This window comes from Aethalodelphis obliquidens, unplaced genomic scaffold (assembly GCF_003676395.1).
Source record: "Aethalodelphis obliquidens isolate GAN/ISIS:26980383/991018 unplaced genomic scaffold, ASM367639v1 scaffold49, whole genome shotgun sequence".
Lineage (NCBI taxonomy): Eukaryota > Metazoa > Chordata > Mammalia > Artiodactyla > Delphinidae > Aethalodelphis > Aethalodelphis obliquidens.
The window spans coordinates 11,803,618-11,817,588 of record NW_020837993.1 but is presented as its reverse complement, the minus strand read 5'-3'; the positions used below and the strand labels follow the sequence as shown (position 1 = coordinate 11,817,588).

General features: G+C 47.3%; 1 protein-coding gene across 3 annotated transcripts in view; it reads left to right on the top strand.

Annotated features, from left to right (window-relative positions):
* ADAMTS17 (ADAM metallopeptidase with thrombospondin type 1 motif 17) overlaps positions 1 to 13,971 on the top strand; it is a 351,891-nt gene that overhangs the window by 213,553 nt on the left and 124,367 nt on the right. For 2 of the 3 annotated variants that reach the window (XM_027083226.1, XM_027083227.1), the window contains exons 11-12: positions 5,319 to 5,423; positions 6,434 to 6,579. In XM_027083226.1, the coding sequence (XP_026939027.1) occupies positions 5,319 to 5,423; positions 6,434 to 6,579 (251 nt within the window). The remainder of the gene's footprint in view (positions 1 to 5,318; positions 5,424 to 6,433; positions 6,580 to 13,971) is intronic. The other variant, XM_027083228.1, reaches the window with a different exon arrangement.

Here is a 13,971-nt window from a genome sequence, read left to right as displayed (position 1 = left end):
GCACGTATGTTTTATCCTTACATTTCCTTGTGAAGCTCTGATTTCCCTGCTTTTACCTTGTGATAAGTTGAGTCCAGATAACCTTACATCACTGTCTAAGCATTTATTTACTTATTTAATAGTTTTATTGAATTATAACATGCATACAGAAAAGTACATAAATCCCTAAGTTTAGAGCTTGATCAGTTTTTAATAAAGTGAATGCACCTACATAGGCACCACATGGGTCAAGAACCAGAATATGAACCTTGATAAGTAAACTCCCAGTCCTGTGTTTCTGACTCAGCTCAGGGCCCTTGGTGTCCACAAACATCTGCCTCCTCGTTGGAAAAGTGGGAAATATACAAACAGCTCATGCAGCTCAATATCAAAAAAAACAAACAACCCAATCGAAAGGGCAGAAGATCTAAATAGATATTTCTCCAAAGAAGACACACAGATGGCCAAAAAGTACGTGAAAAGATGCTCAACATCACTATTATTATTTGAGAAATGCAAATCAAAACTACAATGAGTTATCACCTCACACCGGTCAGAATGGCCATCATTAAGAAATCTACAAGCAATAAATGCTGAAGAGAGTGTGGAGAAAAGGGAACCCTCCTACACTGTTGGTGGGAATGTAAATTAGTATAACCATTATGGAGAACAGTCTGGAGATTCCTTAAACAACTAAATATAGAACTACCATATGATCCAGCAATCCCACTCCAGGTCATATATCCGGAGAAAACCATAATTCGAAAAAATACATGCACCCCAATGTTCACTGCAGCACTGTTTACAATAGCCAAGTCATGGAAGCAACCTAAATGTCCATTGTCAAAGGAATGGATAAAGAAGATATATATATATATATATATATACACACACAATGGAATATTACTCAGCCATAAAAAGAACAAAATAGGGACTTCTCTGGTGGCGCAGTGGTTAAGAATCTGCCTGTCAAGGCAGGGGACACGGGTTCGATCCCTGCTCCGGGAAGATCCCACATGCCGTGGAGCAAGTAAGCCTGTGTGCCACAACTACTGAAGCCCACGCGCCTAGAGCCCGTGCTCTGAAACAAAGAGAAGCCACCACAATGAGAAGCCCACGCACTGCAACAAAGAGTAGCCCCCACTCGACGCAACTAGAGAAAGCCCGCGTGCAGCAACGAAGACCCAACACAACAACAACAAAAATGAACAAAATAATGCCATTTGCAGCAACATGGATGGGCCTAGAGATTGTCATACTGAATGAAGTCAGACAGAGAAAGACAAATATCATATGATATAGCTTATGTGTAGAATCTAAAAAAAAAAATGGTACAAGTGAACTTATTTACAAAACAGAAATACAGTCACAGGTGTAGAAAATAAACTTATGGTTACTGGGGGGGATAGGGGGGTGGATAAATTGGGAGATTGGGATTGATATATACAGACTACTATATATAAAATATGTAACTAATAAGGATCTACTGTATAGCACAGGGAATGCTACTCAGTACTCTGTAATGACCTATATGGGAAAAGAATCTGAAAAAGAGTAGCTATATGTATATGTATAACTGATTCACTTTACCGTACACCTGACACTAACACAACATTGTAAATCAACTATACTCCAATAAAAAAAATTTTTAAAAGAAAGAAAATACTGCACATTTTGGTTCTAATTTAACAGTACACACTCAACTGGGGAAACCCAAAGAATTTCACCTATGGTCACTAATAAAGGCATGAGTCCAAGTATTGCCACTCTCTCTGCCTGCATCTTGCCTTGGCCTCCCTGAGTGAGCCCTTAAGACTTGCTCTAATTATTGCAGGACCTATGAGTAATAAACTCATCTACTTCAAAAAAAGAAAAAACAAAAAGTGGGAAAAAATAGAGAAAGCCCTGCCTCCCAGGGCTTTCATGAGCCTCAGGATGACAGACGTCAGAGCACTTTGTCATTTGTAAAGCGTGACGTGAATGCCAGCTATCCATCTAGAAGTCATCACAGTGACAAGCATTGGTGTGGTCCACCCCATTTGTTCAGCTGTGAAAATGAATCACAGAAAGGCAGTTGCTTGGCTTGGGCGCACAGAGCAATGCTGGTGGCCAAGCTGAGGTCAGAGGCTACAGCTTTACAGTCACCTTTTCTGCTCATCCTCGTCTGTTTTTAAACTGACTTCCAACACTAGTTTTCTCTTACTCATTTTTGAACTTCATATACATGGAGTCGTATAGTATCCCATTGTTCTAATAGACCATAATTTACCTGTTCTGCTGTTGGTAGGTGCTTGGGTTGTTTCCATCTTGGGAACTAATACAAATACTGTGGCTGTGAACATTCTTGACAATGTTTTTGGTGAACGTACACACACATTTCTGTTTGATACAAACCTAGGAGTGGAATTGCTGGTATTGCATTTCTTCAGCTTTAGTAAGTACTGTCAAAGAGTTTTCCAAAGTTGTGGAACTAAGAATCTCATCATCAGTTTATGAGACACTTGGTATTCTTACATCCTTGCTGACACTTGGTATTCTCCATCTCTTTCGTTCTAGCCATTTTGGTCAGTGTGAAGAGGTAGCTGGTTGGTTTTGTTTGTTTGTTTCTATTTTTTAGCTGGTTGGTTTTAATTTGCTTTTCTCTGATGACTAATGAAACTGAGCATCTTTTCATGTTTTCTGGCCATCCTGTATGTTTATATATCCTTTTATGTGAAATGTTTGTTCAAATCTTTTGCCCATTCTTCTATTGGGTCTTTTTCTTGATTGATCAGTAGGAGTTTTAGGGGTTTGTTTTATATATATTCTGGATACAAATCTTTGTTGGTTCTGTGCCTTACAAATCTCTCTCCCATTGCAAACATCTCTCACTTTCTTACAGTTGTCTTTGATAAACAGAAGTCCTTCATTTTGGGACTTCCTAGTGGTCCAGTGGTTAAGAATCCGCCTGCCAATGCAGGGGATACGGGTTAAATCCCTGGTCCGGGAAGATCCCCCATACCACAGGGCAACTAAGCCCGTGCATCACAACTACTGAGCCAGTGCTCTAGAGCACACGAGCTGCAACTACTGAGCCCGTGCACCACAACTAATGAAGCCCGCTCACTCTGGGGCCTGTGTGCCGAAACTACAGAGCCCGTGTGCTGCAACTACTGAAGCCTGCGCACCTAGACCCCGTGCTCTACTATGAGAGAAGCCACCGTGATGAGAAGCCTGCACACTGCAACAAAGAGTAGCCCCTGCTCGCCGCAGCCAGAGAAAAGCCTGCACGCAGCAATGAAGACCCAGCGCAGCCAAAAAAAAAAAAAGTTCTTCATTTTAACATTTCCCTACTCCAGCTCATTTTAATATTTAATATTAAATAGTATGATTAATAGTATAATTAGTATAATAGTATAATAAATAGTATAATTCATAAATTTTTTTCCTTTATGGCTAGTACTTTTTTTGTTCTGTTTAAGAAATCTTTGCCTGACCTCATTCTCCTTTTCTTTGATGATTAGAAAAGTTACGAGAAAACACTGTCTATAAAGCTCACACACCACTGTCTTCCTCTCTCTCCTAAGGGGCAATTAGGTCTCCTAATCCTAAACACTCCTACCCCATAAATTCACCTCCTGGGCCCGCCTTGTCTCATGAATACGTGTCCACACACTGACACCATGCTCTGGAAGAGCTCTTAGGTCAAAGTGCATGAAATCACACACTTAACAAGGTGCCGTTGGTCTTTATGGGGACCAGGTGGTGCTGTGCTCCAGCCACTCATCCTGTTACCACTCCATTGAGAGGCGGACAATAATGGGAATGTGGAGGCTTTTCTGAACCCAAATGTGCAAAATTCCACTCGACTCATCAACTTCTTTAGGGGCACAGAGCAGCTCTGACATACTTGAAAAATGAAAAAGGGCTGTGGGCTGTTCTGAGCTCATTGTCAAGCCTGCGGTTCTGCTTTCCCTCCCTTTGCGCCTTTGTTTCTGTCCCTTCAACATCTAAACATTTTCCAACTTTGGACAGCACAGTTGCGCGTCTCCTCTGCGCAGATGTTCGCGATTACTTGGAACAGCCGGCCTCTATACTGAGTCCTCACACCCTCACGAGCCCCGCAGGGACTGCCCTGAGCTGTACGTGGGGACCCTGCCTGAGGTGTACCCTCCGGTCCACGGCCGCGCCCTGGAGGATGGAGCCTTCAGGCATTGTCGCCATGATTGGGTCTGGCATCCTGGAAGCACTGCATCTTTCAAAGAGCCTTAAGTACATCTGTTCTCAATTTTTAGACCACAAGGCGAGGATTTGGGTGCAAGGAGTTTATCTGGGAAGTGATCCCAGGAAGCACTGTGAGGGGGCAGGGAAATGAGGGGCGATCAAGCAAGGTGCACTGGTGGGCGGACAACAGACCACCCCTGGGACCTTGCCAGATGTGTGGACCTTGCCTCAGAGCCATTCCACCCAGGGACGGGTGTCCAGCTCCCATCCCTTGTGTTTAAGGGTTGCTCCGTGGCCAGAGAACAGCTTCTAACAGGCAGATCAGGGAAGCAGCAGGACATGTGGGGGGACGGTGTCTGCCCTGAGTCCTGCAGGGGAGACCGAGGCAGATGGGGAGGACACCAGCCATATCTGCTTCAGTTATTTTGATAAAGTGTCTCATTCTGAGTACTTTACCCATGTCCAAGTTTCCCATTAATACAAATGGGAAAATGGGAGTCTGTGTTTTTAAATGCTTTTTCCTGTTTTAGTAGAATTATTTTAATTGTATATTCGTGGATGGTAAGAAACTCTCTAGGTGAAATACTATAAGAAATCACAGGTGGCTCAGCGGAGCTAGCAAGCAGGTGACCTCAGGGAGGATTGAAGTTTACCTCTTTAACCCCAGGGCAGCCCTGAGCCTACATCACCTGTTGGGTTCTCACTCCTGAGGCCGCATAGCAGCTGCACCAGCCTCAGCTCCAGAGCGAGCCCGCCCTGAGGAGGCTTGGTTGCTGAGGTTCTTTTCCCATGCACTCTGTAGGACCGGTGGGAATCTGCTTTGTACCTTCCTACATTGAATGTATCTGCTTGTTAAGGGCTCCCAGGCCCCAGCCTGCATCGGATGCTAGTGCAGGAACTGCTGAGCTCAACCTCCAGGAGGTGAGCCCTCCTAGGAGTAAATGCATGGAATTTTGTTGAGCTAAATGAACTAGTTGAAATGATGCATCTATTTTTTTTGATATCCAGATACATGACCCTCCTTCTTCCCCTCATGTTTCAAATCCCAAATCCAAACCAGTCAGGGAGTCCCACCTTCCGGCCCCATTGTGACCTGTGTGCGGAGTTCTCGGCAGTCACGTTCCTTCCCTTGTCAGCAGCATCTGATGTGCGCTGGACTGTGGTGCCTGGTGGAAGGAGATACATCCTGCAAAACCAAACTGGACCCTCCCCTGGATGGCACAGAGTGTGGGGCAGACAAGGTAACCCAGCTTCTCACTGCCCCCAGCAGGCAACCCCATATCCCCTGCACATTGGCACCTCTTCTGAAAGGTGGTCCGCACTGCACTCAGGAGCCCCTGAAGCACCCCCGGGCCACCCCAGAAATTCCATGGAGCCCACTTAAGGCACAGAGGGATATGTTCAGCTCTCTCCTGTTTTTCTTATACGGGAATCATTTATTCAATATTTTTATTAAATTAACTCCTTTTGTCACATGAGTGAATTTACTTAAAACTTTTATATCAGTAGACCGTAAATGGAAAAACAGGATCACTTGCCGTGCAGAAAAGGCTGTCGTAAGATGATTTTAATGAGAACAATACTAGCGGTTAAGAGCGCCAGTCTTCAGCCTGATCTTCATTAACAGGAGAGACTGGCAAGTGTTAGGAGAGGTGTTCACGACCAGCAGCCACAGCCTAAGGCTTTCTCTCTAGTCTTATTGTATGAACTGAAAGAGTTGCTGTGATCAGGACCATTAAGTCACATCTCCTGCCCCAGGGTTTGTGCCACACACGTTGGGAAATTATTTTCAAGGATTGGCTTTCTCTTATCCTCAGAAAGAGCCGAGGTTCTCCCACGTGGCACCAGCTGTATCATCTCCAAGCACCAATCCCAACCCTGAAGTTCAGAACTACAGAGCCAGGAAATACTGCCTTTCAGAAAGAGACTCACATTAAACAGTTTGCAGAAGATAGGTTTCTCCATGAGCCATGTGAATTCATCCTTTTTCTGGGAATTTAGAGAACCTCCACTGAACACATTCACGTGGAAGTTTAGGGCAAAATCCAAACCCCAGAGCCATAGCAGTGTCAGGTTGGATATGGAAGGAATGTCACCAATGTCACCAGAGTTAGCAAACTTACACACCCCGAAATAGTCTACTTCTGTGTAAATTAACAAAAATTGGGTTTCGGAGGCGTGGTGTTTTCTCACATGGAGGGGATCTCAGTTTTCAGTGAGTAAGCAGGTTTGCTGCCCTGCTGTGTTTCAGTGGTGCCGCGCGGGGGAGTGTGTGAACAAGACGCCCATCCCGGAGCACGTGGATGGAGACTGGAGCCTGTGGGGCAGCTGGAGCATGTGCAGCCGCACGTGTGGCACGGGAGCCCGCTTCCGGCAGAGGAAATGCGACAACCCTCCGTAAGTCCCCCTGACCAGCCTTCTCCAGGGTGCGTGGATCGGGGTTTCCAAACTGCAGCTCGCATTGCCTTGCAGAGCAGGGTCTGTCTCCCGCTGTTGATTTGAGCTGAAGGAAAGTGAACTTGAACCGAAGGTTCAGGTTGCCAGGCATTGTGTGCATCAGATGGCATCTCAGCTCAAACAGAACTCTCTCTGTAACAGAGATGCAGTAAGTCCTGTGGGGAGCTGGCTACCCTTCCTTGCGTGGGCCCTGGTAGAACCGTTTCTCATCCAGCTGGAAGAGAATCCCTCCCGGCCTGCTTCCTGGCTGCCTTAGACAAGGGTTATCCCAGGGAAGCTGGCAGACCTTCGGAAAAGTGAGGCTGACCTTCAAATTGGTTATGCTAATCTGGGAGCAGCCTGGCTGTTGATAAGTTGCAAAGCATTTGTGGGTTCCACTCTTTTGTATCCAAATATCTTTCACCTGTCCTGTTAGAACTGTTTGACAGAAAATAGTTTTTTAGTTTTGTTTCCTCATAGGCTTCCTTTTATTGACTATGATGATGCCATAATCCTTGTTCACCTCTACACATTTGTTCCAAAAAACTCAGGGCTAGATCTTATGCTTAACTGTAATAATTCCTTTATCACAGGTTTATTTTTTCTCCTTTTCTCTTGAAATTTCCCATTTTAAATATTTCTTTAAATTATCTGTTTTACATCTTGTGTGCCATCACATTAATTTTTGAAAATGAGCAAGTTATAAATTATGACTGAAAGGAAATGGTTTATATCTACAATTAAATCGTATTGATGAATAATTAGCAAACCTCTCCTGTATTTAAAAATTCTAATGTCCAATGTGTATCCCAAACCAATTAAATCACAAACTCTGCAGGTGGGGCCGAGGAATCAGATGTGCCAAATCTCTCTGGGCGACTCCAACGACCAGCCAAGGTTGAGAACCTCCAGATTAAAGGAAAACTTACGCTCACAGTTTAGTCAATGTCAGGAACACTGTATTTTCTGGTAGTGCTGTAAGCATTGGCATTATGTATTGTCTTATTAAAACTTTTCCTTCTAGCACCCAGCAGAGTGCCTGACAGATAGTAGGTAGGTATTTAATCTTTTAGAAGTGAATTCTTAATTAAAAGCATAGGTGGTATATTAGGATTTTCCAGAGAGGCAGAACCAATAGCCATATACGTATGATTTATTATTGGCTCACATGGTTATGGAGGCTGAGCAATTCCGTGATCTGCCACATGCAAGCTGAAGGCCCAGGTATAATTCAGTCTGAGTCTGAAGGCCTGAGGACCAGGGGAGCCCATGATGTAAATCCCAGTCCAAGGGCAGGAGAAGATGAGAGGAGACATTGCAGCCCAAACAGTGAGGCCTCCTTCTGCCTTTTGTTCTAATCAGGCCCTCAGTGGATTGGGTGATGCCCACCCACACTGGGGAGGGCAACTGCTCTAGGAGTTCACTAATCCAAATGCTAATCTCATCTGGAAACACCCTCACAAACACCCCCAGGGAGAATTTTTAGTCTCGGCATCCCATGGCCAGTCAAGTTGGTACATAAAATTTGCCATCATAGATGGGTAGATGATTAGAAAACCTATTTAGCTAAGTGGTGAGAGGTTAATAGTGGCTTCAGTTTTTCCATTTCTCTGTGATGATGTTAAAATAGTTCCACCTCTCGCCCAAAGAAGAGAGCTCTGGGTTTGGAATCATGGTTTGGAGATTTGGGCCTGGTTTGGTTGGTTATTGGTCGTGTGACCTCAAGGAAGACCCTTCTCTCTCTGGGCCTCAGCTTCCTCCTTTACAGGGAGCTGGCATGGTATAGTAGGAAGAGCCAGGCTTCAAAGCCAGAACAGACAAGGCTTCAAATCCCAGGGCCACTTTTTTTTTTTTTTTTTTTGCAGTACACGGGCCTCTCACTGCTGTGGCCTCTCCCATTGTGGAGCACAGGCTCCAGACGCGCAGGCTCAGTGGCCATGGCTCACAGGCCTAGCCGCTCCGCGACATGTGGGATCTTCCTGGACCGGGGCACGAACCCGTGTCCCCTGCATCGGCAGGCGGACTCCCAACCACTGCGCCACCAGGGAAGCCCTCAGGGCCACTTGTTATAGCAACAGGCAGCTGTTACCTTCCTATCCATCTAAAAATTGGAAAAATCCATGGGAATGCATGTAAAGTACATGATCTGTATTTACTACACGGCCCCTCTTGATATTAGCACCAGGAGAAGAACAGGGGCAAGACCACATGCCCTACCTCCTACCTCGCAGCACTGTTTTGAGGCTCAGAGGAGAAAGGATTTGTTAAGTGCAGAGCACAGTTTGCAAAGGCTGTGGCTGTCATGGGTGCTTCATGTTTGTGATTGGAGCTCAGGTGCTCTGGCCAAGGACTGCTCTCCTTTGGCACATTACATACATCATCCCAGGTCAGGTGACACCCAGTAAATGTCATAGTAGGGGAATATCTGACCCTTTAAATACCTCTGGAAGGACTCTGTGTCCCAAGATGGTCAACAATAGGATTGTGTTTAGGTGAAGGCATCCTTGCAAGAATAAGATGTTATCAATGCTGAGCAAATGTGTTAGGCACAATTTTCATGGGACCTGATTTTGTGTTTTGTGAAGATGACGTCGGCTAAGGCGCACCCACCCCCGCAACCATGCTTCGGCTCTGCCCATTGTCCCCACCCCAGCTGCTTTCTCTGTTCTGGGCACAGGGGCATTTTGTGATAGGAGGCTCCTAGAGACCCCTGAGTTCAGAGGGCTGAGTGAACATACCCCCCACCCTGGCCTGTACTGCCATGGGATTTCCCATGCTGCACCCCTCCAGGCCCATTGGCCCCATAAAGAGGCTGTTCTGGAAATCCCAAAGTTGTTTTAAAAACCTTCTTCCATTCCTCTGCTTTATCAAGTGGCCCCCAACTGGCGGTCATGAACTTCATCTCTCCTTGTCCCCTTCCTACATCTTATCATTGAGGAATGGGGAATCTGTAGGACTACCGCATGTGGACAGCTGAGGGGTTTTATGGGTCTCAGCACATCAGGTGGTTGTGGGCTCTGACACATCTCCAGGAGGGAAGTCTTCCAGCAACACCCCGTGGGGCAGGGCAACTGGAGAAGGACCCGAGAGAGAACACCCTCCTCGGAGATGCCTCTCCAACATGTGGCCTTCAGTAAACCTGCACAGGGCCCTAACTCAGGGCCAGGGACCCTGCTTGGTGTACACTTAAGATAAGCAAAACTGGATAAAGTCCCCACCCCCCTATAGGGGCATAGTCCCGCCAACTGCCCTTGGTTTTCTCCTGGACACCTCAAACCTGATGGTTCCTAAGCTGCGATCTCTCCTCCCCCAAACTCCCCTCCCAGCCCACGTCCCCCTCAGTAAATAGCACCACCAGCTGTTGCACAGGTCGAGTTCAAAGCCCCTGAGTGCATGCATGGCCCCTTGTCCCCTCTCTTCCTCCTCCATCTCTGATAATGATAAGAACAGGGCACGCAGGGCCCTGTCTAGGTGCCAGGTTCCCTTCTAGACATTTGCACATAGTAAATCACCTAAATTTGTCATAAGGGAGAGGCGTCTTTTTTGTCCCCTTTGCACATGTTAAAAATTGAATCATATGGAGGTTAGGTAACTTGCTGCAGGTCACACAGCTGGGCAACGGCCGGTCAGGTTTGGACCCAGTGGCGAGGCTCCAGTGTCCTTTCGGACGATCAGCATCAGCCTCCCTGCTTCCCACATGATCCCCCCGGCCCCCAAATTCATTCTCCACAGAAAGCCAGAGACATCCACTTACCAGTAAAGCCAATTATACCTCTTCCTGCTTCAGCCCTTTTGTTCACTCTCCGCTGCACTTAGAATGAACTCCATGCTCTTCACCGTGGCCCCTGTATTAGTTTCCTGTGACTGCCATAATAAATTACCAGGACTTGGTGTCTTTTTTTTTAATTTATTTTATTTTTTATTTATTTATTTTTGGCTGTGTTGTGTCTTCGTTGCTTTGCGTGGGCTTTCTCTAGTTGCAGTGAGTGGGGGCTACCCTTCATTGCGGTGCGCTGGCTTCTCATTGCAGTGGCTTCTCTTGTTGCAGGCTCTAAGCTCACGGGCTTCAGTAGTTGTGGCTCGCGGGCTGTAGAGAACAGGCTCAGTAGTGTGGCGCACAGGCTTAGTTGCTCTGCGGCATGTGGGATCTTCCCAGACCAGGGATCAAACCTGTGTCCCCTGCGCTGGCAGGCGGATTCTTAACCACTGCACCACCAGGGAAGTCCCTTGGTGTCTTAAAACAATATAAATTTATCCTCTCACAGTTCTGGAAACCAGGAGTTTGAAGTCAAGGTGTCAGCAGGATTGATTCCTTCCTGAAACTCTGAAGGAGAATCCATTGCTCTCCTGTCCCCTTGCCCTTGGTGGCTGCCGGCCTTCTCTGCCCTATAGACTTACCACTCTAGCCTCTGCCCCTGCCTTCATGTGGACGTCTTCTCTGTGCTTCTCCTCACCACCTCTTCTCAGGACACTGGCCATTGGGTTTAGGGGCCACCCTAATCCAGGATGATCTCATCTCATAATTATGAGATCCTGATGATATCTAGCAAGACCCTTTTCCCAGTTAAGGTCACATTTGCAGGTTCTGGGTGGGTTTGTCTTTGCAGGGAAGGTACCACCCTATTCAACCTACTGCACCTCCTTTCTGTTGTCAGACACAACGCCCCAACCTCCAGACCTGGGTCGGTGCTCCTTTCCCTCTTCCAGGAGTCCTTTGCCCTCTTTGTGTCTTCTCTTCAGACAGGTCTCCTCCCCTGACCACCCTGCCTGAGGTGGGTGCCTGCTCTACACGCTCTCTCTGCACCCTTTCCTAACGTTACAGGTATTATAATGATTTATAATTACTCATATGCATTTGCTCACTTGTTTTCACTGTGTCCTCCCCCACTGACCTTTGAGCTGTTGGGCCCCATCCTCCTTCCATGCCCACAGCAGACCAGCCCTCTGTAATGTGTACTTGACCACCTGACTGTCTAGGCGCATGCTTGCTGAGAAAAAGCAAACTTTCTGATCTTCCAGTGCTGCAAAACACACATCTAATATTGTCTTTCCTTAAAAAACACAAAGGTTATTGTGAATTATTATGCCAAGGAGGTGGGTCACCAGGTAGGCCCCTTCCCTTGCACCATCTAGCCTCACTGAGGCCCACAAGCTGTGAACAGCCAGGAATGGGGTCCAGGTGCCCCTGGGCATGAGGGCCATCTTCACCTGTGACTTCCCTGCCCCAGTGAGGCTGTGCTCACAGCTAGAGGTGCTCAGAGCCATCTCAAGAGCAAGCTCCAAACATAATCTGGCTTTGTTTATTCCAAGTGAGAGAAACAATATGTTTTTGCTCCTATCATAGTTACGCCTTGGTAGTCGGTCCAGTCTTTTGCAATAAGAGTGTAGCTCCATTTCCTGTTTTGAAGCAACAGGCTCTTATTCCCCTGTAGTTTTCTACAAGGTTTCTCACCTTCATGGAACCACCCAGGTGAACGGGAAGAGAAGAGGCTGGCCTTGGGGGGCAGCTTTGCAGCAGTCCTGGTTCCCTCCCAGGGAGATGCAGGAGCAGAGAGGGTTTGCTGAAGTCCAGGCAGTAGCTGTCAGCCTGCTTTTGCAGAATGGCCTGAGGTGGTGATTGTTACAAAGCACAGCTGATGGAGGCCCCAAGCCAAGCTCTGACCAAAACAACGTCCTCTCCCAGCTCACTCCTTAAATCACCAGGCTCACTGCCTTGAGATTTCCCAAGAATGTCCAAATCTCACTGCTATGTACATCTACTTGGAACTCTCCCACCACCCTCTCCCCACCCCCTTCACTTTATATTCCTGGCACCTTTCCCATCTTCTGCAGCTGGTTTATTCACTGTCCAAAATACTGGCAAAAGAGTCCCCCCATTTTTTTTCTCTAGTCTTGGTCTTTACAGCTATTGGAATTTTTATTTCTTGCCAACTAACATCAAGGCTTTGGGGACCATCCGTGTTTTTAATCCAGCTTCCTAAGCTTGTCCTTTCCTGACATAATTTGTGTCGCTGTCAGTGGGAGATTTTGCCAAAAGACTGCAATGCAGAGAGTTCATCTCTAATGTGAGTTCTGGTACCCCATCAGGAGGCTTGTGTTTGGGGGATGGCTGGGGAGTAGGGTGGGGAGAAAAGGCTCCATTGATCTTGTGTGAAAAGCCAGCTCTGCACAGGAAGGATGGGGAGGTGAGTGGATCTTAGAAGCAGGAGTGCGTTAGGGTCACCACACAGCGTCCACACCCTGAGCATCAGGAAGGAAAGCAGCCCACCTCCTCCCAAGACCCTGGGGAGTGAAGTTATGTTCCTGTAATGGCTTTTTGCTTCCACAGTGAAACCCCCATACGTGTGCTTTTAACGTATCAGGTACTCACAGGGATAGTTTTTAAAAATCACAGTTTTCTGCACTTGAGCCTAAGTTCCATGTGTTACTTGGTGCTTTTCAGAGGAGGCCTTAACACTAGGATGGCGGCTGCCCTGCGGGGGCATTAGTAGCCCTGCAGCACTTTGATCCCGCGGCTGTGCCCTGCTTGCTCCTCGGAGCTCTTGGTGCAAGAACAGGAGGCAGAACCGCTGAAGTCACCCTGTCTCTGGGTGGTGAGCGGATCTTAACCACTGTGGTGGCTTTATCTTCTGATCTACCTTCATTCAATAGAGCAGAGCAAAAAACCCAAAAGCGCTGCCGCTCAGCTGCCTCTTGCTCTTCCTTCCACCTGAATGCTGCCTGTCATCCAGGGAAAGGGCAGACCTGCTGTCTGTGATGCTGATCATCTGAGCAGACCTTCGTGCTTCCCTGCACTGTGCTGGGTCTGCCTGGGGCCCTTGGGACCCACCTGGCAGGAGCCGGTCCTACCCAACAGGAGCTCAGAGGGACTCGGCTTTCTCTCCGAATTTTCTCTCCGCTTTCCAGGTTCTCCCCCCAGCCTCTCTACCTTATGCTTTTCCTTGTTTTAAACATCTATCTGATGGTGTAATGTGCAGAAAGGGCACCTACCCTTGAGTATGTGGCTCCCAGCACAGCACTGCTCATCACGGTGGAGCGCATGTGCTGGGCATGCATGCAGGTGCGTGTTGGCTCCTGGTGCGTGTGTGACAGGGTGAGGGCCTGGTTTGCAGAGTGGCCATGCCATCCCCTTGCCCTGAGCAGCAGTAAGCTTCCACCTGCCCCCAGCCTCCCCAGTGCTCGGTGCTGTATGTCTTTTCCACTCTGACCGTTCTGGTGGGTGTGTAGTGGTATCTTGTTGAGGTTGTCCTGTGCGTTTCTTTCATAAGCAGTGAGGCTGAGCATCTGATTGTGTCTGTAGTTGCCACTTGGATATCCTTTCCTGTGACCTGCCTGTTCCAGTCATTTGGGTTT